Here is a 25,858-nt window from a genome sequence, read left to right as displayed (position 1 = left end):
TTATAATGACAATAGTAGTGCAAATCAACTTTGCAACAGTCATACGTCAGATGTCAGGAGTACAGTATTTCTCATGATCATCTTTCAGTGCGTCACAGTTTTTCGATTTCTTTCTAACGCATTATATTGTATGTGACAGAAAAAAAGCACGTCGGTGATTACATTTCGTCGCTGACATTTTTATAACATTTATTCTAGTTATTCTAGTTGTCGATAGATGGCGCCATAATAAAAAAATAATTTTTTTTTAATCAGATAATAATATTACAAATATAATCTGTATAATTTATAAGACTATACAAATCAAAGAAAATATCATTTTATAAATGCAAGAAACACATTTGATTTGTTTTTATTCCAAATTGAAAATAAAATTTGACAACTGTCAGATTTAACTAAAATGTCATGTTAGAATAAATGTCATAAATGTGTATTATCACGGACTTACCCTTTTTCGTATCATTTGTTACGCACTGAAAAATGATCATGAAAAGGACAATAAACACATAGATGTTAAATCTCACCAGATAAAGGAGTGGGTTAAAAGGGGTGAGATAGAAGTTAGTTACTTACCGGGCGAAGAAATGATAGCTGATTTTTTAACTAAAGTGCTATCAAAGAAAAAACATTGGGCATGCGCAGTAGGATTGGGTTTAAAAAATTAATGAATTAAGTGAGGGTGTTAAAGTTTGGTACATTTAAATTCGCAAAATTAAATTCCGACAGAGGGCGCTCAAAATTTCAAAGATGGACGATAACTCTAGGAAAACAATTCATTTTGTCATTTGACCTCACAATTCTAAAACGTTAAATTATAATCATTTTCACGAGTGTTTCGCCAAAGTAACCACTAAGTTTTGCCACTAAGACATCTTATATGTTAAATACGACTCAAAATTAGGTTTCATCTGTATGCATTCATTAAAATTTGATGCTAACTACTGATTTGTTTTTACCTTTTTTTCATAAAAAAATCTGGCCCTCCGATAATCACACAACGTTTTAAAAATTATTATTTTTAATTTAGTTAATAGGTACACTACAATTTATTTTACACCAACAGATAATAATTTTTAATTAAATAAAAACTGGAAACTGAGTAGGTGAATTTATTTTATAATAATTGTGTTCTGGAAATTATGAGATGGTCGGAATATTTTGGATAACAATGTACAGCTGGTTCCAAAAAAAAACTGATACGACTCTTAAAGCGTATTTTGTAGAAAATTGAGCAGTGTACTTTCTTCTTCTTCTTCTTTTTGTTTTTGGTCTCGCTGCAAGGCAATAACCAGCACGATTTATAGGCGTTCTTAATGTAGTCTGGCTCTAAGCGATATCAAAATCCCTGACTATGTTCTTGTAAAAAGGTTTTGATGAGGTGTCATAAATGAATATGAGTTTAATTTTATTTAATTTATTATATTTTGATGGATAAATACTTATTATTTACATACTGTCACTGTCACTGCTAAATCTTAAAATTTGTCAAATAACTTCAACCTCAAAAAATGGCTGTTTGTTTGTTTGTTTATTTTATTATTTGTCTGTTATAATAAATATAATATAATGTCAGACCAATCATACACTGCTCAAAATGATCAAATCTTACTAAGAGTCGTATCAGTTTTTTAGGAACCAGCTGTACATTCTATGTACAGAATATATACTACATTTTATTTATTTATTTAATTTTGCAGACGTTTAAACATTAAAAAATACAACGTTTAATACAAACGTTAAATTAACAAAATGTGTTATTTGACATTGGTTAGTTTACATCATTACGTAGAGTATAATAGGAATGAATACTGAGGAACACTGCAATAGTTTTTTTAAGTCGAAATCATTGTTAATTACAACATAAACTGACCACGAATATGTACACAAATTAATGACAAAGTCAATGTTTTCCTAGAGTTGATGCTTTTCAAATTCGCCACCAGGAGTCGCCCACTCTGCGGTTCCTCGCCAATACAACCGGTACAATATTTGTAATTTATTAATTTTCTTTTGTCAGCTTGGTAACACTGTTTTGACACAATATCCAATATGTCTGACTTGACTGATGTTTTAATTTAATAATGGTTGTCAATGTATGAAGTTTTGATTTAATGTATTGTAGCGTAATTACTGTTTAAAATAATACTCTCGGTTCGTTTATACGAATTTATTTATACAAGTTACATATCGAATTTATATTATCAACTAACCCTATTTACAAATCTGTCCGTATTTATATATGCGATACAGTTATTATGGAACATTCCAGAAATATCCGCGACCATCTCGATAAATCTCCCATCTCTATACCAGTCGATCCATTGTCTGTCGGCACGCCCACGTGAGGTACCTTCCAGAACTCTGGGGACGCCGCGAAGATTAGATTACGTGATTCTCTTGTTGTTTACCTTTATACGGGGGTCAGCCAAGAGTTCTCTTTCGTTACAGTATGTATAATAAATATCTTTCATACTAATAAAGTTGTGCGTTAAAATATACTGTGTATACTGTATACGCTATGAGCTCGTAGGTAGAGGGATAATTAAAAATTCGCGAGTGCCAGTAGTGACAAGTCTGTAAGCTTTTACTGGAAATTTGACATAAATGTCAAAGTGATTAATTTAAAATATTGAAATTAAAAACATTAATAGGAAATATAGTCCATTCTTTAACGGTAAAATATTGTAAAATCTCTAAATTTTAAAGAACCGCTTGGATTGACATGAAATTTGGCATACACATAGCTAACAAGTCAAAGAAAAAAAGTGATATTGTGCCGATATGTGCTTTTGCCCTGGGGGTGGGTTTCACCCCCTCTTGGGGGTGAAAAAATATTCGTCCAAAGAAAGTCAGGAAATGGATAAACTGGCTAATTTTAAGTAACTTTTCTTCTATAGAGTTTTTTCACTAAGTCAATACTTCTCGAGTTATTTGGCAGTGAATATGTTCATTTTTTCAACAAAATAACCACGCTTTTAGACGGTTTTTCGCAAATAACTTAAATAGTAAGTATTTTGTCGAAAAAATGTTCTTAACAAAAATACAGCCTGTAAAATTTTTTAAAAAATGGTGTATATATTACGTCTCTACACCTAGTAGAAGCAGAGTTATAGCTAATTAAAAATAGGTTCATATTCGTCAAATTCCAAATGGAATACTTTAACGTGAAATAACCAAAAATGAAGCACATTTCGGGGAAAACTCATTACAACTTATTTAAAGTGTTTAAAAAAAGCTTTATTTTTGTTTTATAAAAAAAATTTCTAGCATCAAAATTAAACAAGTTACGCTCAAAATAAAGTTAGTCCCTTTTGGTTTTGGTAAAAAAATCGAGAAAATCACCCCCTAATTAGTATCTTAAATGAACTTAATCGTTACGACTTCACAAGTTTCTTGACTCGTGTATATATTGTTTATATGATCTGTAAGTTTCATCGGTTCAAAGTCCTTATTATTGAAAGGGCTGTAGTTAAAAGGGGTTGAACGAGTCACTGATCACGAATGTATGCAAATTTAGAAACACCAAATCGTAATCAATTTTTGTTTAACAGAAAAACAAAAAATACATGATATTCAGAAAAGCAAATCTGACTTTTTTTTGTTTTTCGAGATTTTTGGTATCTCTAACAATTTTTAAGCTATTTTGAAAAAAAAGCATATTTTTCAAAATTTAAATTTTTAAAAATTTTACTTTGAAACCAAATTTTTTCAGAAATAAGCACTTTGAATCGATGAAACTTACAGATCCTATAAACACAACATAAGTAAAATAATTTGTGGAGCGGTAACGATTAATTTCATTTAAGTTTCTAATTAGAGGGTGGTCTTCCCGATTTTTTTTTTAAACAACAAAAGGGACCAACTTTATTTTGAGCGTAACTTGCTTAACTTTAATGCTAGAAACTTTTTGTAAAAACAATAATAAAGATTTTTTTAAACACTATAAAAAAGTTTAATGGATTTTCCCCAAAAAGTGCTTAATTTTTTGGATATTGCACGTCGAAATGTTCTATTTGAAATTTGGTGAATATGAATCTATTTTTCATTGGCTATAACTCCAGTTCTACGAGATCCAGAGACCTAACGCGTACACCATTTTTTTTACTTTTTTATAAGCTATATTTTTGCTAAGAACGTTTTTTTTCGACAAAATACTTACTTTTTGAGTTATTTGCGAAAAAGCGTCTAAAAATGTGGTTATTTTGTTGAAAAATGAACATATTCACTCGCAAATAACTCGAAAAGTGTTGACTTGGTGAAAAAGCTCTATAGAACAAAAGTTACTTAAAATTAGTCAGTTTACCCATTTCCAGTAGTAGATCTAAATATTAACACCTCGATATACACCGCTGAATTAATAGCAATATTAGAAGCACTTAAATATATTAGTAATTTGACAGGAACTAAAGCTAATTACGTCATATTCTCTGATAGTAAAAGTTCAATACAAAAAATTCAAAATAGCTCTTACTGTAATAATATTGGATTTAACTATGTTTTGTCTGAAATTATAAATCTGGTGGGTACACTAAAATTAAGAGGATCTAATATAATGTTTTGTTGGATAAAAGCTCATTGTGGTTTAATAAACAATGAAATAGTAGACAAAATTGCCAAATATAATGAACCATCTAAAGAGTCAGGATATAAATGTGTAATTGAGGATCTAATTTCTCATTTAAGGAAAAAAAATGATCAATTCATGGCAAACAATGTACAATTTGTCCAACAAGGGATTATATTATAAAGGCGCGAAACCAAGAATACAGTCCTCTACGTAGTTTAAAAACTCAAATTTCAATAAAGACATGATTAGGATACTATCTAGAATAAGATTCAACCATGCTCTGTCTCCGTTACATAAATTTAAAATTAATTTAGCTGAAACTCCACTTTGCGAATGTGGCGAAGAAGGCTCAATTGAGCATTTAGTCTTAAATTGCTCATTAAATACACGTTGCATAAACCAATTTGTAAAAAAAATATATGAGTATATCAATAGTGAAAATATTCCTATTATGCTACCTTTTAATTTATTAAATTTAATAAAATCCAATAACTTGCATATATATGAAATAATTTTTCGCCACATACGTGGAATGAAATTGAATTTTTAAATGGAAAAATTTATTTAAATTGTAAAACGTTAGTGATATACGTCCTTTGTTTTAACCCAGTTGTTACCCTTTCTATCTGTGGTCTAATTTTGTTTTGTGCAAGTCGCCTTGATGGACCCCTAGGCGTATGTAATAACCCAACCTTATGCTATCCTTTTCTTTCCCGTGAAAAAAAAAGATAATTAAAAAAAATAGAAAAAAAAATAAAAAAAAATAAAAAAAAAATATAAAAAAAAATAATAGAAAAAAAAAATAAAAAATAAGTAAATAAAAAAAATAATAAATAGAATATGATAAATAAAAAAAAATAAATATATGTAGCTATGTACTAGATAAAAAATATATGTATAAGTCAAGATAAGATTAGATCTATATTGTTGTTACGGGTTCTCTCTATAACAGTTGTTAAAAAAAAAACTTGAATTATTTATCAAAACAGAATAGGCTAATGGATTATGTCCCTAGTCATAAAATAAAACTACACACACACATACCCATTTCCGGACTTATTTTGGACATATATTTTTTCACCCCCAACAGGGGGTGAAAGTCACCCCCAGGGCAAAAGCACACATCGGCACAATATCACTTTTTTTCTTTGACATGTAAGCTATACGTATGCCAAATTTCATGTCAATCCAAGCGGTTCTTTAAAATTTAGAGCAAAAACCGTGAAAGAATGGACTAATAATATTAGTTGGTCAAAGCTGTGGTGTATATTTTTACCTTAAATATACTTACGTTTTAAATACTGAATTTAAGTTTTTTTAATATTTCGTAATGTGTAATTATAAATTAATCTAAGCGCCATCTACACGATAATTGTGAAAGTATCCGAAGTAAGAAATTAATATTTCGTTAATAGAACGTTAATGTCAGGTTGCACCAACAGATCTTAAGCTTAAGACGAGATTAACATAAGAATTAATATAATATAATTATTATAATATATTATAATAAAAATATCATAATGTAGTAATAGATATGATTGATAATACGGTAAAAATCGAAAATTATGGTGCAAAGTAATACTCAAGGAGGCCCTATCTATAAGTAGAGCTTAGCTAAGCTGGAGCTTAAGATCTGTTGGTGCAACCAGGCATAAAATGATTAGCAAAATCTTTAAAAAATCGATTACAATTTAATTACTTTTTTGCGTTGTAAATATTAAGCGATAACAATTAAATAATAAAAAAAATTACCGGTGAAAGTTTTATTAGTAATCCGCTAGGAGCGACACCAGCGAAGCTCAGAGCGTATAGGAATAATATTTTTAATCCTCTGATTTAACAAGTGATTTATCGGTAGTCGCCTTTTATTGTTTTATTTTTAGTTATTGAAAAATAAAATTAACATTTTTTAAAATAACCTGCATTACTATGTATCTACAACTTGTTTTTAAATTTGTGAAAAACAACGTAAACAAAAATAAACAATAAATATTGTTGATGTAATTTGCATCAATTCCTTCTCACCATTTATTAATGTAAAAATTTAAGTGTATATTATGGTAGGGGAGCCCAAGCGGGGATTTTTGCAGTGACTCGAGCGTGTCAGATTATCACATGGGGAGAAACCTTATACCCTGTAAATATTATTGGCTCTTAATACAAGGGTGTTCGTTAAGGGGGACCTGAAAAAAAATCTATCCTTAGAAAAACTCGAAATCGTCAGATCTAGATAAGATAAGTTAAGTACATGCAAAACAGTGTATATTTGAAAAATCTGACGATTTGATCGAGGATGATTTGAGTAAGGAAATGGGCGAGTCATAGTTTCACAAAAAAGCGAATATTTCCCGAAATGAACGTCAGATCGAAAAACTAAAAAATACGTGTTTAATATTTTTCAAAAATCTATCGAATGATACCAAACACGACCCCCACGGAGAGGGGCGGGAGGTAAATTTAAAATTTTAAATACGAACCCCGCGATATTTCGCGAAATAAAGAACATCAGATCGAAAAACTGAAAAATACAAGTATTCAATATTTTTACAAAATCTATTGAGTGACACCAAACACGACCCCCTACGGAGGTGGGGTGGGGGTTTACTTTAAAATCTTAAATAGGAGCCCCCATTTTTTATTGCAGATTTGGATTCCTTACGTAAAAATAAGTAATTTTTATTCGTGGCATTTTTTTTTAATTATGGATAGATGACGCTAGAATCGGACAAAAAACATTGTTGAAAGTGGAAAATTAAATTAAAAAATGGGAAGTCCCCACTAAAATGGAAAACTTAACTTTTTTTGGTTTTAGGACCTACTTTTCACAACCCAATAGGGCCCCATAACGCTCGAGTAACTGCAAATTTAGCATACTTTCCTTCCCTACTATTAAGAGGCTATCATAATTTGACATTTTCGTTGTTTACGTGCATAATTTGACTTTTCATTCGCGATCGTGATTATTTCTGATGTTTTTGTGATATCTGTGATGTTCCTTACACTATTTTGACGGATTTTCATTAGCTTTTGAGGTGGTGTACGTTATTTAAATTATTTTAATTAATTGCAAAATACCACATCTTATTCTCATTCAACAAATCAACTTATTCTTAATATATGTGAATTTTGGGATATGAGTAATAGACAGAAAACTAATAGGCTCTCATTTCTTTCAAATCCGTTAATAGGCGCTGTGTACTTAAATTCCTTATATAATATTTTGCTGCGTTTACTAGCCAGCCGCCTGAGGTATGTACTTTATGCACGATGGGACATCCCATTTCTCGGTTGCTGTTCGTCGAAATTTCCATGCAACTTATGGAAATAGTTAGATAGGAAGGGAGCTCGTGCATGGCCACCTAGATCACCTGATTTTAACCCTGTCGGCTATTCCATATGGGGTCAATTGAAATAAATGGTTCATCGAGAAAATTCAAATACATCGCACAGAGAGGTATTTTGCCCTAAAAGTCGGACAAACAGATTTTTTGCGTTTTGTAGTATTATTAAAGTATTTTGTTCTACTTTTAGGTATAATCATTGATTATAAATTATTAATCAATGGTATAATATACTAAAAAAAAATGCAAATATTATTCTTAACAGATTTTATTTCTCATTAACATCATCTTCAGAATCATTTTCAAGACTAATATTGCAAATATCGTTTTCCTCCAAAAGATTGATGGTATCCGCTGAAAGAGGGGTCCTCTTTCTTTTATGTCTAGCGTTCCTCATTCCAGTCAGCAAGGGATCGGATGTCAATAACAACCTATTGAAAACGTCTGTGTTGCGTTGCAGGCTACTCTCGAAAATTTTCGGGAGTAGTTTAGCCGAAAGGCGCGAATGTGCTTATTGCGGGCTTCTGCAGCTTCCTCAGACAGTTGCCCGATTGGCAGAATTGCCTCCTTTATCACAGCTGCCCCATGACGCAACACCTTATGTAACGTCGGCGACATTGGGTAAAAATTGTACAAAAAAAAGTACAATTCAGCAGTTTCTTTGCAATAAATTTCGAATTTTTTTGTATTAATTTTTATCCCGCAGCACATGGTGTCTAGAATGATTTTTAATCGGTAGATTAAATTCTGGTCAATCCCAGTTATTTCGGCAGATTTTTCGTATTCTTCGAAAAATCGTCTGCTGGTATTGCCATCATTTGTGTTTCCAAAGTTAGCCTTTGGAATATCCACTAGTAATCCTAGTTCTTCACGAAACTTGGTTTGGATTTCTTTTTTTCGTGTCTCCACTAATTTCTTCTCTTCGGCAGTCAGGCGAGCCCTCCACTTCATGACCGGTAATTTATAAGCTACATGCAGAATGCTCTCGAAAAATCTTATTCGAGCGTGCAGCAAAGACAGACCAAATCGCATGTTTCCGTATTGCAGGGCCTTTCTTTTGTAAGGTCGTTGAAATCAGTGGATGTGGCGCCACATATGTAACATCTCATGGTTGACTTGGTATGTGTTGCTGCGTTACATACCTTGCCGTCCACCATGGTAAAAACTATTTTGTGTTTGATGGATATGTTGTCGATATTGGTCTTGCTCAGTTCGGTTATTTGATTTTCAACGTATCCGATCTCCTCATTGGTCACGTCAGTGTTTTCTTTCACAAATCGTATGCGTATTGGTCTGCAATACCGTGGTGATGATGGAGTTGGATTTTGCCATATAATTCTTTTTTCGTTTCCATGCATCGGTGGCATATTTCACCTTCTTTTAGTATTTGGTTTTGTGCGTGTCTATCGACGTAGTCGTAGATTTTTTAAAATCTAAAAATACGATTAACTGTCATGACAGTAATTACAATATTACATAACCACTAGCAGAAAATATTATTGGAGACTATTGGAGAGTATCAGGACCGGCTTCAGACAGGGAAGATCGATAATTTATCATATTTACAGTCAAGCAGATCTTGAGTAAATCATGGGAACACGACATTGATGTTCACAACGTATTTCTAGACTTCAAACAGACATACGATTGAGTCAAAATGAAAAGACTATACTATACAGGGCCGCCGCTACCATGTGTGCAAAGTGTGCATCGCACACGGGCGGCCGATTATAGGGGCAGCCAAAAGCAGGCCACTGATGATAATACTTTTTTAAAACGAAAATAAATTCAAAAAATTAAATAGTAATGATTCAGATATTTCTATACACTCTAATATTCCAAACAATCTAAACAAAAATGCCAAAAAATGTTATTTATTATATGAACTGCCCTTTTGCAGCTGTAGTCATAAAGTAGTTCCGAGAATGCTTTTTAGTTCAAAATGGCTGGCGGCTTTCGGACTTTAAGATATTTTTATCTACGTGATCCGTATGTGATTTTTTCAAATTCTGAACATTTATGATTTCTTAAGCGCCGGACTCCACTTGCGATTTTGTAGTCGCGCGATTGTTTTGTCGCGAAGATTGAACACGTTGTTTCAAATACAAGTCAATCCACGATTATTTAGTCGCAAATGGATTGACATTGTATTGCAATTGTATTTGAAACAATGTGTTCAATCTTCGCGACAAAACAATCGCGCGACTACAAATCGCAAGTGGAGTCCGGCGCTAAGAGAGTACGATACGACAATATGATACTTTCCGAGAATTTAGATAAGTGCTTGTTAACTTGCTTTCATTGAGTAATAAAAAATTATTTTTTATTACTCGATGGTTTAAAAAAATCTTTTTTATTACTCGATGGTTGCTCTGATATAATATTGTTCCTTTATGCTTATATGGTTATAGATGGGTTATAGTTCCGTCTAAGTTGAGAATTTGATGATTTTAGACAGGCATTTGATAAACGATTTTGTTTGTAATATACAGGGTGTTTCATTAATAATTGTCCATATAGTAACTGGAGAAACATTAGCAGAAAATACGAAGATTTGACCTAAAACACTTAAATAAAATGTGGTTCCTTACTGAGTTACAGGGTGTTTTATCTAAAAATTTAAAAACTATTTTTACTCAGCATTTTAAACCTATTCGACGTATCTTTTTCATACTTGGCAGAAAGTGCGACTACTATACACACTACTAAAGTATGATATACAAACGTGTCTAGCTACTACCAGAGGCGTACTACAGGGGATAGTGAATGGTTGACCCTTCTCAAATTCTACCCCACTGGTAGAATTACTATTTTAGTGTCATTTCTAGATTCTCCAATACTTTCTACGTAAATAATATACTCCTCATTGGTAACGATAAGTCGTTAGTTTTCGAGATATTTGAAGTTAAATGTGAAACGGCACAGTTATTTTGATTAATTTATGATATGATTCATATTGTAACGAAAGAGTTTCGAATCGGCGCAATAAACAGTCCCCGGCTTGGGAGAATTCCAACCGTCGGAATAACAGTAGCCGTGACGTCACAGAAGCGACGGCGCTGTGAGTGAAGATCTCCAGAATATTCATTAGGCCGAGGGATATGTAGACATTTCGAGAACAGGACCTATTGGCTATTTAAGCGGAGCGCGCTGTTATTAGAGTTTAGTCTTAAGCTAAAGTTTGTAAAGTAAACTTGTATAAATAAAAAATAAAGTCGTATATAAATTACGAACCTCTAGTTTTATTGTAATTAGAAGTAATTACACTAATCACGCTACAGTTGGTGTCGGTGTTCGGTTAACTTAGTGCGATATAAATAAGTGAATTACAGAGAGACTTTAAAAGACTTTTGAACTTTATTCGTCGGGAATAACCGGAGTGCGTTAATTGTTCGGTATTCGGAAAGACTTTAAAATACTTTTGGACTTTATTCGTCGGGAATAGTTAAAGTGCGTTGATTGTTCGGTATTCGGAAAGACTGTTAAAAGACATTTTGGAAAGTACGTGTGTGCCGACCAAAGATGTTGCTACAAGAACTTACAGTAAAACAGCTCCGTGAACAGCTCGAGGAACGGGATCTGGACAGCAGTGGGCTCAAGATAGTCCTACAAGCACGACTCGAGGATGTCCTCACGAAGAACGGAGAAGACCCAAAGACGTTCCACTTCCAGTCAGCAGAACAAGCAATCTTATCGAAATTAAAAACTGTTTCTGAAACGATCGATGATACTTCTAAGATAAATAATGAGAAATTCGAAACCATTTCTCAAAAGATCGACGAGACTTCTCAAGTAATTAAAGAAGTTTGTAGACAGAGCAACGAGAAATTTGAAAGTGTTTCTCAAGTAATTAAAGACGTTTGTAGACAGAACGACGAGAAATTTGAAGAGGTTTCTAGAACATTCGATAAGATACAGAAAAGCGTAGACGACAGTAAAGAAATGTTAGAAGAGAAGATCAAACAACTAGAGAGCAGGATAACCGATACAAAAGTACAACCATCAGTTAATGCAGCAACGTTAGATCCTTTAGTGAAAGATGAACTACCGAGAGACGAAACGTCGCATAATATGAGATTCAAATTACCACCATTTGATGGAAAGTCCTCTTGGTCCATATATCTTAGACAGTTTGAAGCTATTGCGACCGCCAATCATTGGACCGAACAAGAAAAGGCTGTTTCCTTGACTGCTGCTTTACGAGGTGATGCTGCAGATATATTAAGGTCAATTCCCAAGGGTCAAGAAAATTGTTACCAGACCTTGTTCACTCGTCTAGAAAAACGCTATGGAGATGCCCATCTACAACAAGTATACAAAGCACAACTGCGAAGTAGAAGTCAACGAGCAAGTGAGAATCTGCAAGAATTTGAAGCAGATGTGGCTCGTGTGGTGCGGTTGGCTTATCCAGAGGTGCCAGACAGCGTTTTAGAAGAAATTGCAGTAGATACCTTCGTCAATGGGCTGAAAGATAATGAACTACAGAAAGCTTTACGACTAGCAAGACCGAAAGTTTTAGATGAAGCACTTGCTATTGCATTGGAACACGAAACGGCTAGTCAAACTTCACGAGGCCATAGAGTAAGAACCATTGAAGAAAGTGACGAACACAACGATGAACGTCTGGAGGAAATGATACGGAGAGTATTAAGTAATCAGATGCCAAAGAGACGCGAGCCTAGATGTTGGAATTGTGGAGACGTAGGCCACATTCGTCGTAATTGTAAGAAGATCGTACAGCCGTCGGAAAACTAGAGCGGGTCGACACCAAGGGGCAACTGCCGACCTCAAGAACTAGAGCCCCCATAGTAACTGTCAACCTTACGTCCTCCGGTGGAATCCACAACTTATACATCGAAGGTCGTATCAGTAATAGATGTAGATCATTTTTGGTGGATACAGGTGCAACGAGAACTATCGCACGTCCAGATGTAGTACGAGACCATAATAAATTATCACCTGCAACAGTAAAGCTTAGAACAGCGACTGGTGAGCTAATTAATACATATGGCGAGGCTAATATGTCAGTATCCATTGGCCAGACCACAGTTGAACATCAAGTATTAATTGCCGAGATCTCCGACGAATTCATATTGGGGATGGACGTACTAAGGAAAGTGGGGGCAATATTGGATGTTCAAAATGGAGTTCTCAGGATCAATGGTGAAGAGTTGCCCTTTCACGACGACAAAGAAGATGCCATCCGCTTACTAACTAGATGCGACGTAACCATACCCGGTAATAGTGAGAAAATTCTGATGACCATGCTTGATGGACACTGCCGAGAGGGAAGTTTAAGGATGGTCGAAGATGTGGAAAATGTCGAGTTCCTAACGGCGAAAACTTTGATAAGAGTTCGAGATGTCATCCCTGTAAGAGTTATGAACTTAAGAGAAACTGCTATCAAGTTGAGTAGAGGAGCTTTGATCGGACAGTGTGTTCCCGTGGCTTCAATTTGCTCTATGAATACCAATGAGAAATCATCGAAGTCAAAGTATCCAAAAGACCTTGTCGAGATGATCATTGAAAGATGCCAAGATCTTGATCATGAACGAACGAAAAAAGTGAGGTCTATGCTGATAGAGTATCAAGATGTTTTTGCTATTGATAAGAAGGATAAGGGCAAAACAAGCATAGTAACGCATAAAATAAATACCGGAGACGCTCAGCCAATCAGACAACGGCCTAGACGACTTCCATTTGCGAAAAGAGATGAAGCCGAAGAGATTATCAAGGATATGGACAAACAAGGGGTAATTGAACCATCGAACAGTCCATGGACATCACCAGTAGTTCTGGTAAAGAAGAAAGATGGTTCGACGCGTTTTTGTATCGACTACCGCCAGCTCAATGCGGTAACAAAAAAAGATAGTTATCCTTTGCCCCGAATAGACGATACATTGGATACTCTCTCCGGTTCTCGATGGTTTTCCACACTCGATTTAAAAAGTGGATATTGGCAAGTAGACATGGAGCCAGTCGATCGGGAGAAAACCGCATTTTCGATAGGATCAGGGCTTTGGCAGTTTACGGCTATGCCGTTTGGTTTATGTAATGCCCCTGCCACATTTGAAAGATTAATGGAGGCAGTTTTAAGAGGTCTAACATGGAAAACATGCCTGGTTTACTTGGATGATGTAATTGTGGTTGGAAGGTCATTTGATGAACACGCCAAGAATTTAATAGAAGTCTTTCAACGATTGAGGGCAGCGAACTTGAAGTTAAGTCCGAAGAAATGTCACATGTTTCGACGAGAAGTTAAGTATTTGGGACATATTGTATCGAGTAATGGTGTAACAGCTGATCCTGAAAAGATTGAAGCAATTAAAGATTGGCCAGTACCAAAAGATAAACATGAAATTAGAAGTTTCCTTGGCCTATGTACATATTACCGACGATTTGTCAAAGGATTTGCCAATATCTCCAAGCCCCTAACAAAGTTGACGGAGGAGGGCAAAGAATATACATGGAGTGAGGAGTGTCAAAAAGCTTTCGAACAACTACAAAGGGCTCTGATCAGTGCACCGATATTAAGCTACCCGGGACAGGCAGGAAAATTTGTTTTGGATACCGATGCTAGCAACAGTGCCATAGGAGCTGTTCTCTCACAAATCCAGGATGGACAGGAAAAAGTCATCGCTTATTTCAGCAAAGTCCTGTCGAAACCAGAAAGAAACTATTGCGTTACCAGAAGAGAACTGCTGGGTGTAGTGAAGGCTTGCGAACATTTCCATAAATACTTGTACGGCAGAAAGTTCCTTCTTCGAACAGATCACGCTGCTCTAAAATGGCTCATACAATTCCGTAATCCAGAGGGCCAGATGGCAAGATGGTTAGAACGACTTCAAGAATATGATTATGAGATAGAACACAGGGCCGGAAGAGTTCATTCAAATGCTGATGCCCTTTCGAGACGACCATGCAGTGCAAATTGTAATCACTGTGCCAAATTAGAGGAACGATTTTGCCCCGTGAGACGAACCACCGTCGTTAATGAGCAATGGCAGCCACAACAGTTACAAGAAGCCCAAGAAGACGATCCATGTATAAAAAGAGTATTGGATTGGATGCGTCGAGGTGAGAGACCTAGTTGGCAAAACATTGGTGCATGTAGTCCGGAAGTCAAGGCCTACTGGAGCCAATGGAATTGCCTGATACTAAAAGATGATCTTCTGTACAGAACCTTTGAGAACGATGATGGTACAGAATCTAAGCTTCAGTTGATTGTACCTAAAAGTAAAGTGTCAGAAGTATTGCGTCAGTTGCATGACGGTACATCAGGTGGACACTTTGGTATTACGAAGACTCTGCAAAAGGTTCGAGAACGGTTCTATTGGGTGAACTGTAAAGATGATGTAAGAAGATGGTGCCGGAAATGTGAACTGTGTGCATCCGGTAATGGTCCAGTTGGTAAAAAGAGAGCACCCATGAGACAGTACAATGTTGGAAGTCCTATGGAAAGAGTAGCAATCGACATTGCAGGTCCATTTCCAGAAACCGATGCTGGAAATAAATACATTCTGGTAGCCATGGACTATTTTACGAAATGGACCGAGGCCTATGCATTACCGAATCAAGAAGCTGCTACCGTTGCAGAGGTACTTGTTAAAGAATTCTTCAGCCGATTTGGTGTTCCCTTGGAGATCCACTCCGACCAAGGGCGAAACTTTGAGTCAGCTCTTTTCCAAAACGTTTGTAAATTGATTGGTGCCAATAAGACCAGAACAACACCCCTGCATCCTCAATCAGATGGAATGGTCGAGAGGATGAACCTAACGATGGGTAAACACTTGTCCAAAGTTGTATCTGAACATCAGCGAGATTGGGACCAACACATTCATTTATTCCTGATGGCCTACCGCTCGGCCGTGAATGAAACTACAGGTCAAACACCAACCTGCCTGATGTTGGGTCGTGAAGTTCGTTTGCCCTGCGACCTAGAGTTTGGCTGCAGACCTTCCGAGGAATATGTTGCAGGCGAAGAATACGTAGACCGCCTGAAGTTACGAATGAACAACATTCATGAACTTGCCCGACAACACATCCAGATAGCCAGTGACAGAATGAAAGATCAATATGATTCTCGCTGCAAGAATGAAAGCTTCGAAGTAGGTGATCTTGTCTGGCTTTATAATCCACAACGTCGTCGAGGCCTGTGTCCTAAACTGCAAAGACAATGGGAAGGTCCGTATGAAGTTAAGAAGAAAATAAATGACGTAATATACAGAATTAAGAAGTTGCCAAACGGTAAACCAAAAGTTATTCACATAAATCGTCTTGCACCATATGCTGGCTCAAATGAAACAGAAGAAGCCCGAGTCCTCCAACAGGAGATGAAAGACGCCGCACAGCCAAGTTTTAATCAATTTATGTCAAATTACGCAGCGAGAAAGAGTGCTAGATTCGGCGTGACCACAGAAGTTCAGCAAGATCTGTTTGGTGTTCCAGAAAACGTCTCTCTAGCCCACTGTGTTGCCCAAGACCTCGAGATGACCAAAGGAATCTCGTCCGTATTCAATAGAAAGTTCGGCCGCCTGGACGAGTTAAGAAATCAACAACCTAAAATTGGAAGAGTACTGCGATTGGAAGATGGTCCTCGATCTTTGCTGTATATGGTGACCAGGAAGTCTTATACGGACACGCCAAGCTACGAGAACATATGGCGTGCTCTAACTAATTTGAAGAAAATCGTGTGTAATTATGACATCAAAGATTTGGCTTTACCAAAAATAGGCCATGCAGTAGAAAATCTGGATTGGAAGATTGTGAGAAGCATGCTTGAGGTGGTCTTCAGAGAAACTGGCGTACGAATTACTGTGTGTTGCATGAACCCGAAGATGTCGGATCCTTCAAAGACAGTAGACTGTTATTTCTTCTTGAAGGGTGTATGCAAAGCTGGAGAGTCGTGTAGATTCCGCCATCCTGAGCCTTCATCTAGAGTTGCTGATCGGGACGCTCAGATCTTAAGAGGGGAGCAGTGTAACGAAAGAGTTTCGAATCGGCGCAATAAACAGTCCCCGGCTTGGGAGAATTCCAACCGTCGGAATAACAGTAGCCGTGACGTCACAGAAGCGACGGCGCTGTGAGTGAAGATCTCCAGAATATTCATTAGGCCGAGGGATATGTAGACATTTCGAGAACAGGACCTATTGGCTATTTAAGCGGAGCGCGCTGTTATTAGAGTTTAGTCTTAAGCTAAAGTTTGTAAAGTAAACTTGTATAAATAAAAAATAAAGTCGTATATAAATTACGAACCTCTAGTTTTATTGTAATTAGAAGTAATTACACTAATCACGCTACAATATGATTAAAATTTAAAAATTATTTGTACCCAGTACATACTTTAAAACTAATTGGCGTATACTTATCATACTTGGCAGAAAGTGTAGGTACTGTACACCCTACTAAATTAATACAAAAAACGTTTCTAGCTACCACCAGAGGCGTACGACAGGGGATAGTGGCTGGTTGACCCTTCCCAAATTCTACGTCACTGACGAAATTGCTATTTTAGTGTAATTTTTTGATTTTTAATACTTTTTATGTAAATAATACTCTTCATTCGTAACGATAAAATGATTAGTTTTCGAGATATTTGAAATTAAAAATGAAGCGACATAATACCGGGTGTCCACTTATATTTTCCCCCATTTTAACTGCCTATAACTTCTAAACGGCTCAAGATAAAAATATGCGGTTTTCGCTGAAATGTTTTATTTTAGTAAAAGTTTTGTCTGAATGGATTGAATTTTTTATATCGCCTTCAAATACGAAAAAAAATGGCGGATTTTTGAAAAAAACATTGTTGACTTCTTTTTAATGGAACACCCAGTATATTTTTTTGTAAATTGAAAGAAAGGTCATTCACCTATCCAGCGATATAAAGTTTTTCAAAATCGGTTGTCAAATCACTGAGTAATTAATTTTTAAAATGAGAGGCGCATCGTGGATTTATGCAATTATTAAGCAAATTTAATTATGTTATGTGATTTACACATTGCATCTCTCATTTTAAAAATTAATTGCTCAGTCATTTGACAACCGATTTAAAAAAAAATTATATCGGTGGATAGGTAAATGATCTTTGTTTCGAGTTTTTAGGTAAATGACCATTTTTTATATCGCTTTTAAATAAAAAATGGCGGATTAAAAAAAAAAAAAACGTTGTTGACTTTTTTTATTAAAACACCCAGTATATTTTTTTGTAAATTGAAAGAAAGGTCATTCACCTATCCAGCGGTATAAAGTTTTTCAAAATAGGTTGTCAAATCACTGAGTAATTAATTTTTAAAATGAGAGGTGCAACGTCTTTATTACATACCTAAATAACATTACTAAGTAAATTGATATGTGATTTCCACATTGCATCTCTTATTTTAAAAATTAATTGCTCACTCATTTGACAACCGATTTTTAAAAAAATTATATCGCGGGATAGGTAAGTGACCGTTCTTTCAATTTACAAAAAAATATACTGGGTGTTTTAATAAAAAAAGTCAACAACGTTTTTTTTTAAATCCGCCATTTTTTATTTAAAAGCGATATAAAAAATGGTCATTTACCTAAAAACTTGAAACAAAGATCATTTACCTATCCACCGATATAATTTTTTTTTAAATCGGTTGTCAAATGACTGAGCAGTTAATTTTTAAAATGAGAGATGCAATGTGTAAATCACATAACATAATTAAATTTGCTTAATAATTGCATAAATCCACGATGCGCCTCTCATTTTAAAAATTAATTACTCAGTGATTTGACAACCGATTTTGAAAAACTTTATATCGCTGGATAGGTGAATGACCTTTCTTTCAATTTACAAAAAAATATACTGGGTGTTCCATTAAAAAAAAGTCAACAATGTTTTTTTCAAAAATCCGCCATTTTTTTTCGTATTTGAAAGCGATATAAAAAATTCAATCCATTCAGACAAAACTTTTACTAAAATAAAACATTTCAGCGAAAACCGCATATTTCTATCTTGAGCCGTTTAGAAGTTATAGGCAGTTAAAATGGGGGAAAATATAAGTGGACACCCGGTACATTAATCAAAATAACCGTGTCGTTTCATTTTTAACTTCAAAGATCTCGAAAACTAACGACTTTATCGTTACGAATGAAGAGTATATTATTTTCATAGAACGTATTGGAGAATCCAAAAATTGAACTAAAATAGCAATTCCGCCAGTGGCGTAGAATTTGGAAAGGGTCAACCATTCATTTTCCCCCGTCGTACGCCTCTGGTAATAGACAGAAACGTTTGTTTAACATAATTTAGTAGTTTGTACAGTATCTATACTTCCTGCCAAGTATGAAAAGAATACGTCGAATAGTTTTAAAATGCTGAGCAAAAATAGTTTTTAAATTTTTAGATAAAACACCCTGTAACTCAGTAAGGAACCACATTTTATTTAAGTGTTTTAGGTTAAATCTTCGCATTTTCTGCTAAGGTTTCTCCAGTTACTATATGGACAATTATTAATGAAACACCCTGTATAGTAGTGTGCCCGTTTCTTTTGCACACTACTGTATTTCAAATAGGCCTGGAACCCGCGTACCAAAAAAAAGTTGACTAATAGCAAGCTGAAATTTTTTTAATAGCTTAATGGTGTCTAGTCGGGTAAACTTTGATGTACGGGAACACTGGAATAGGGAAAGTTTTAATTGTGGAACAGTTTAAAAATTTGGAATGTCAGATTACGAAAACGTCCCATGTATTTTGTCGGACAGAACATCCAATTGATTTGTTACTCTTTCATTAAACTCTCATGCAAAAATCAGACTGCTATTACTAACCAAACATGATTCTATTATTATTGACATAATAATAATACCTTTTTTTTGTAAGTGGGATCCATGATCTAGGTCTAAAAGTAACGTCGAGATCAAAGCAATTATTATTTATGTATCCTGCACATTTCTTTAAATACTACTACCTATGTTGAAACGACTAAAGTGTTGGAAGGGGGGCGGCAAATATTAAGTTGCACACGGGCGGCCAACACTTTAGCAGCGGCCCTGATACTATATATTGGCTGAGTTGGTAATACCATACAAGCTAATTAGACTCATTAAAGCCACAACGGATGAAACTCAGGCATGTTTACGGGTACAAAACCACCGGACAGACTTTTTCAAAATCTCGCAGTGACTGAAGCAGGGAGATGGGCTGGCCCCAACATGGCCCCAACATTGTTTAACCTGGCACTGGAGTATGCGGTTAGGCAAATTCAAACTGGACGAGCAAACCTACCGACCAACACAACCGTTCAACTGGCCGCCTATGCCGATTATAATAATATTATGAGTAAAACATCAACAGGAGCACAGAAAACACACACAGAGTTAAAAGCGCACACGAAAAGGCTAGGTCTGGAAATTAACACAGAAAAAAACAAAAACAATGATACAGACGAGAAGAAATATATTCCCACAAAACATTATACATGAAGATGACATTGAAACGGTTGGAAAGTTTACATACCTGGGAGTAGAAATATATGCCGACGGATCAGAAGATGGAGAAAAAATACGGAAGAGAATAACGCAGGCAAATAGAGCTTATTTTGCCCTCTCCCATTTATTTCGGTCTAAAAGTGTCCACCGAAATACAAAAATGAGAATCTATAAAACATTAATTCGACCAATAGCATGCTATGGCAGTGAAGCATGGATCCTGAAAGAAACATCCATACATATTCGAAACATATTCGAAAGGAAAGTACTGAGGAGAATACTAGGACATGTGAGGGAAAACGGAATCTTCAGAATCTTCGATGCAACAACGAGCTTTATCAACTTTATAAGGAAGCACCCCTGTCAGACTTCATTAGAATACAAAGATTGCAATGAGCCGGCCATGTGATAAGAATGGGAAAGGATAGACCACCAAAAAGAGCAATGAAAGCTAGGATGCGGGGAAAGAGACCGGTTGGAAAGCCAATAAAGTGCTGGGAAGACACAGTAAGCAGCGATGCACAAGCATTTCTAATAGTCCGTGTATGGGAAGAGCAGCCACAGATAAACAAGGGACTATTGGCAAAAAATAAAGGAGGCCAAGGCTCAATTTGGGCTGTAGTAAATTAGAAGAAGCAGAAGAACAGGATGTGAGGACAAACTTCCTGTTTGTGCACGTGCACTGTTTTGAGATGTAAAATATGATAATATGGCATCTTTTGATGCCTGCCTTCCTGTTCTTTTAATTTTTGGTTTTTTCGTTTTTCGCTGCCACTTAAATGGTTTTAACTCATGATAATAATGAAAAGATTACTCAGGTAAGAATAATGTGTGTTTAAAGGAACTTAATAAAACGACTAATGATGAACGAATAGTTTAGTTGAACTTTGAATTAATTTAAAAAGCACAGGACTGAAAACTAATATGTACAAGCAAGCAATACCTTATCTTTGCAAGAACAAGAAAACGGCATCAATCATCAAACTAAATATTAAATTTAAAAGTGCCTTTTGAATACTTATTATGACAATACGTGACGATACCTCTTGTTAATCCTAGCTCTTGGTAATCCTTTGGAGTGGTGTCTAAATGTTGCTTATTGTTATGCCGACAAAGCAATCTACCTACTCTTATTGCAGTTTTATGATAAGTTGTTTATGTTGGTTTATGGTTTATGAATATCACTCTACCCCTATTTGTTATCATTTATCATTTCCTATTCGTAGAATGAAATAATTTTGAAAATTTATTTAGTCTTTTAATAAAAATTTTCTTTCAGTGATCTTTTCCGGCCCCATTAAAATGCGGGCCTGAGGCAGGAGCCTCATGGGCCTAGTGGTCCTGGCCCTGGCTCATCCGCAGAAATTTTTCGTGCTGCAGTTTCCAAAGCTACAATTAAATATCAGTCTTATCTTATTTGCACCTTTGATGACCCTAGTATATTATCACTGTTTTCCTAATTTCATTTTGTTTTTTTTTAGGTGGCACTGCTGTTGCAGACTATAACTCTGTAGTCGAAGGTGAAAAGATAGTGAAGACTGCAATCGATAACTTCGGTCGTATCGACGTTTTGATCAACAACGCCGGAATTTTGAGAGATAAAAGTTTTGCTAAGATATCTGATCAAGATTGGGGTAAGATAAACATTGTACTAGAGCAGTGCAATAGTACAAATTCTTTTTTTTTATTAGGATAATTTTATATCTTTATTTATCGTTATTTGATTTACATACAACTTGAATTGTATTAGATGAGTGAATTCATTTTTTAGAGATAACAAATGTTGTTACTGGCTAAAGTATTTTATAAAAAAATCATTTTTATTTAACTTACATATTATGTACAGATGCTGATGATAATGATTACAATATTATGTACCGGGTGTCCCAATAAGAATGGCTCTCGGCCATATCTCAGGAACCGTTTATAGTACAGCTTTGGGAAAAAAAAATTTATAACAAAAGTTACCTCGAGAAAACCCTGGACATTATTTTCATAATTGTGAGTCGGCCGCTAGTGGGCGTAATTGAATATCAAAAATTTTAAATTCGAAATTTTACAAAATTTGCCTAATGAAAGGGCACTGGAAATCCGATTATCGTATTCTTCATAAAATTCTGCGCATATTTTATTTCACAAGTTTAAGTCCACCTGTGCAAATAAGAGGGGGGGGGTGAGTGGGAACCTTGTTATGAAAAAATCGCTGTGAGTCCGGTTCTGCTTAATCGATTTTTACAAACTTGGTCTTGTTGAAAACAGCTCTTTTTCGTCAATGTAATAGTTATAATTTGGAAACAGTCTATTACGTAATATGCCGGGTAGAAGGCGCTATTTTTTTTTAGAAATCTAGTTTTCTTTGGAAAATATTAAATACAAGTATGTATTTTTTCCCTGTATTACAAAATTAGACCAAATTATCAACAGAATACCGAAAACCGCATGTCGATACCTTTTTTCTATCTCGAGATATCTTAAGAAACGTGTAAATTTTAAACATACCTGTTGCTGTCATATACTTAAGTGGAAATAATATTATAGAAGCAAGTAGTGTGCTATGGAAAAAAACAAAAAAAGATTTTCCAGATGTCACCGTATATAATAAATCAAAACAAAATATGAAAAACTCTACTACTGGGGTGACGTCTTTGGGGATATTTCATTGCATATATTCTAGCCGCAACAGTTGCATTTCTCGTGCATTCAAAGAATGTGGCTATCATGTCAAATGCTTCTTCGTTTGTAAGAATCATCTTGAATTTCACCCTGTATAAATTTTATATAAAATTACCATTAATAGCGTTAATAGGAACAAACCGCAACAAACCATCAATGAACAAATTTTTATGTTTTACTGATTTGACACATAATTTGACACATGATGACTTTTTAAAGTTAATACTTCTAATAGTTCTATTTTTTCCATAGGACACTACTTGTTTCCAATTTGACTTCATTAACTTAGTTTACCGGTGACAATAACAGTTATGTATTTATCTTAGCTGGAAATAGGATAATTGGCATTAAAATATAATGAAATAAAAATTAAAAATTTGTGTAGAAAATCTGACGTTTTTACATTTTCTACGATTCATCGAGAGAAAAGCAAATGCGCGGATGCAACAATTCATAAAAATTTACATATTAACGCTAATTTTTTGGTATTATTTTAAGTATTAAAATTAGTGTAATATTGAAATAAATATAAAAGTTTAAAACTGTTTAAAATTATTTATTTCGTTAAAATCATAATAATAGAAGTATAACTTCTTACGCGCGTACAAAGTACACACACTCTTTTTTTTATTATATTTTATAGTGTTATTTGTCTTTTTGTTGTTTTGATTCATTATATACGGTGACATCTGGACAATGTTCCTTTGTTTTTTTCATAGCACACTGCTTGCTTCTATATATTTCCACTTATATGACAGCAACAGTTATGTTTAAAATTTGCACGTTTCTTAAGATATCTCGAGATATACAAAAGGTATCGATATGCGGTTTTCGGTATTCTGTTGCTAATTTGGTCTAATTTTGTAATACAGGGAAAAAAATACATACTTGTATTTAATATTTTCCAAAGAGAACTAGATTTCTAAAAAAAAATAAATAGTGCCTTCTAGCCGGCATATTACGTAATAGACTGTTTCCAAATTATAACTATTACATTGACGAAAAAGAGCTGTTTTTGACAAGACCAAGTTTGTAAAAATCGATTAAGAAGAACCGGACTTACAGCGATTTTTTCATAACAAGGTTCCCACTCACCCCCACCTCTTATTTGCACAGGTAGACTTGAACTTGTGAAACAAAATATGCACAGAATTGTATGAAGAATACGATGATTGGATTTCCAGTGCCATTCTTATTGGGACACCCGGTACAGTACGACAAGCGGGAAGTGCAGTGGCGACGCGTGACTTTTTCCAAAGTGTTACCAAAACCAGATATTAAATATATACCAGATATATTATATATTATCTATATATATAATGTATTTTATAAATATTTTTATATATACAGTGTTCCCATACATCAAAGTTTGTTCGACTAGACACCGTGAATTTTCAGCTTGCTATTAACCAACTTTTTTTTTGGTACGCGCGATCCAGGTCTATTATAAAAATAGATGAAATAAAATTAAAAATTTAAGAAATTATATAAAGTATCTACAAACTAAAAACATATTTGTTGTTTTTAGGTAAAATATGTATTATATCACCTTTATACTTTATTAAAAAATCCAAATTGTATAATTAGTATACTAATCAGTACATTCATTTGTCATTTTTAGCCTAAAATATTAAATAATTTTTATTTTATTGATTATACACTACAATGTACTGTATAATCAATATTATTATATGTCATATTATAATAATGTTGTTTTTAATTAATATATTTCGACAAGTAATTAAAATCGATTAATATGATTTATATAGAATAAAAAGGTATAGATATATTATCTGTATAATAAGCAAGTACAGTTACAAGTTATAAACTAATAATTAATAATGCATATTATGCAATAATCGAATCCAAAGGGCCGGTACGGTTAACTAACCGGAGTTTAATCGAGAAAATACCGGCCCTAAGAATAACAGACTTCATAAATTGAATTATAATTATTACGTATAATTATAATAGTAATTAAAATTGCATTTATTAAGTCTGATATTCTTACGGTCGGTATTTTCTGTCCCGATAGACACCGGCCCTACCTAGCGTCACCAAATTAAAATTTGGTAACACCAATACGCGGTTTCAGAGCCATCGTCCCCGCAAAATTTTCAGAGAAGATCCAGTCAAAGATCCTACTATCGTTACCACTCATAGAAGTGGTAAACGGCGCGGCGCACGGTAAGGGCACAGTATAATAAATATGGAACCTCTTTATACTGTGGTAAGGGCGTATTATAACGTGCAACCGATTTTACATAAACTCGTGCGTCTAGTTGGCTATTCTACTGAATTAGGTAGATACTATTAACAAATATTTCTATTTTTAAAAAATATAAATGGAATTATTTCATAGTAGTCATAAAATATTTATTTACAAATTTTAACTGTTACCAATGGTAACAATGGTTACATGGACGCTTCGCCAGTGGGGAAGTGCCTGGTCGTCATGAGACAAATAGCTTATAGTCGAAGCAATAAAGCACTGAACCTCCGAAAAAAAAGGACAAGACGGATCTTAATAATTCTTTTGCCATTCGATTCGTGAATGCGCTAGGAAACTTTGTGAACCGGAGCCATGATATAATATTGAAAAACTGCATAAAAAATGCATTCTTAAAGTGCATCTCAAACAGACAATAAAAAAAATCAGAACTCATCAATTATCGGCGGAAATGAGTTCAATTTTGTTACTCGGGGGCTTTTGGGGTCGCTGAAAACGAATATGACATCAAAAGTGATATCCGGAGTACCTGGTGCCCAGGGTACCTACTGTGTTCCTCGTCTTGTGGAGTTTTGGGCAAATTCATTAAAA

General features: G+C 34.6%; 1 protein-coding gene across 1 annotated transcript in view; it reads left to right on the top strand.

Annotated features, from left to right (window-relative positions):
• LOC126889804 (peroxisomal multifunctional enzyme type 2) overlaps positions 1 to 25,858 on the top strand; it is a 180,433-nt gene that overhangs the window by 33,626 nt on the left and 120,949 nt on the right. Inside the window, exon 2 of the mRNA XM_050658445.1 lies at positions 21,846 to 21,998. Coding sequence (XP_050514402.1) covers positions 21,846 to 21,998 — 153 coding nt within the window. The remainder of the gene's footprint in view (positions 1 to 21,845; positions 21,999 to 25,858) is intronic.

Source organism: Diabrotica virgifera, chromosome 8 (genome assembly GCF_917563875.1).
Source record: "Diabrotica virgifera virgifera chromosome 8, PGI_DIABVI_V3a".
Classification (NCBI taxonomy): domain Eukaryota; kingdom Metazoa; phylum Arthropoda; class Insecta; order Coleoptera; family Chrysomelidae; genus Diabrotica; species Diabrotica virgifera.
The sequence above is the reverse complement of the archived record's forward strand: the minus strand, read 5'-3'. Positions and strand labels throughout refer to the sequence as shown.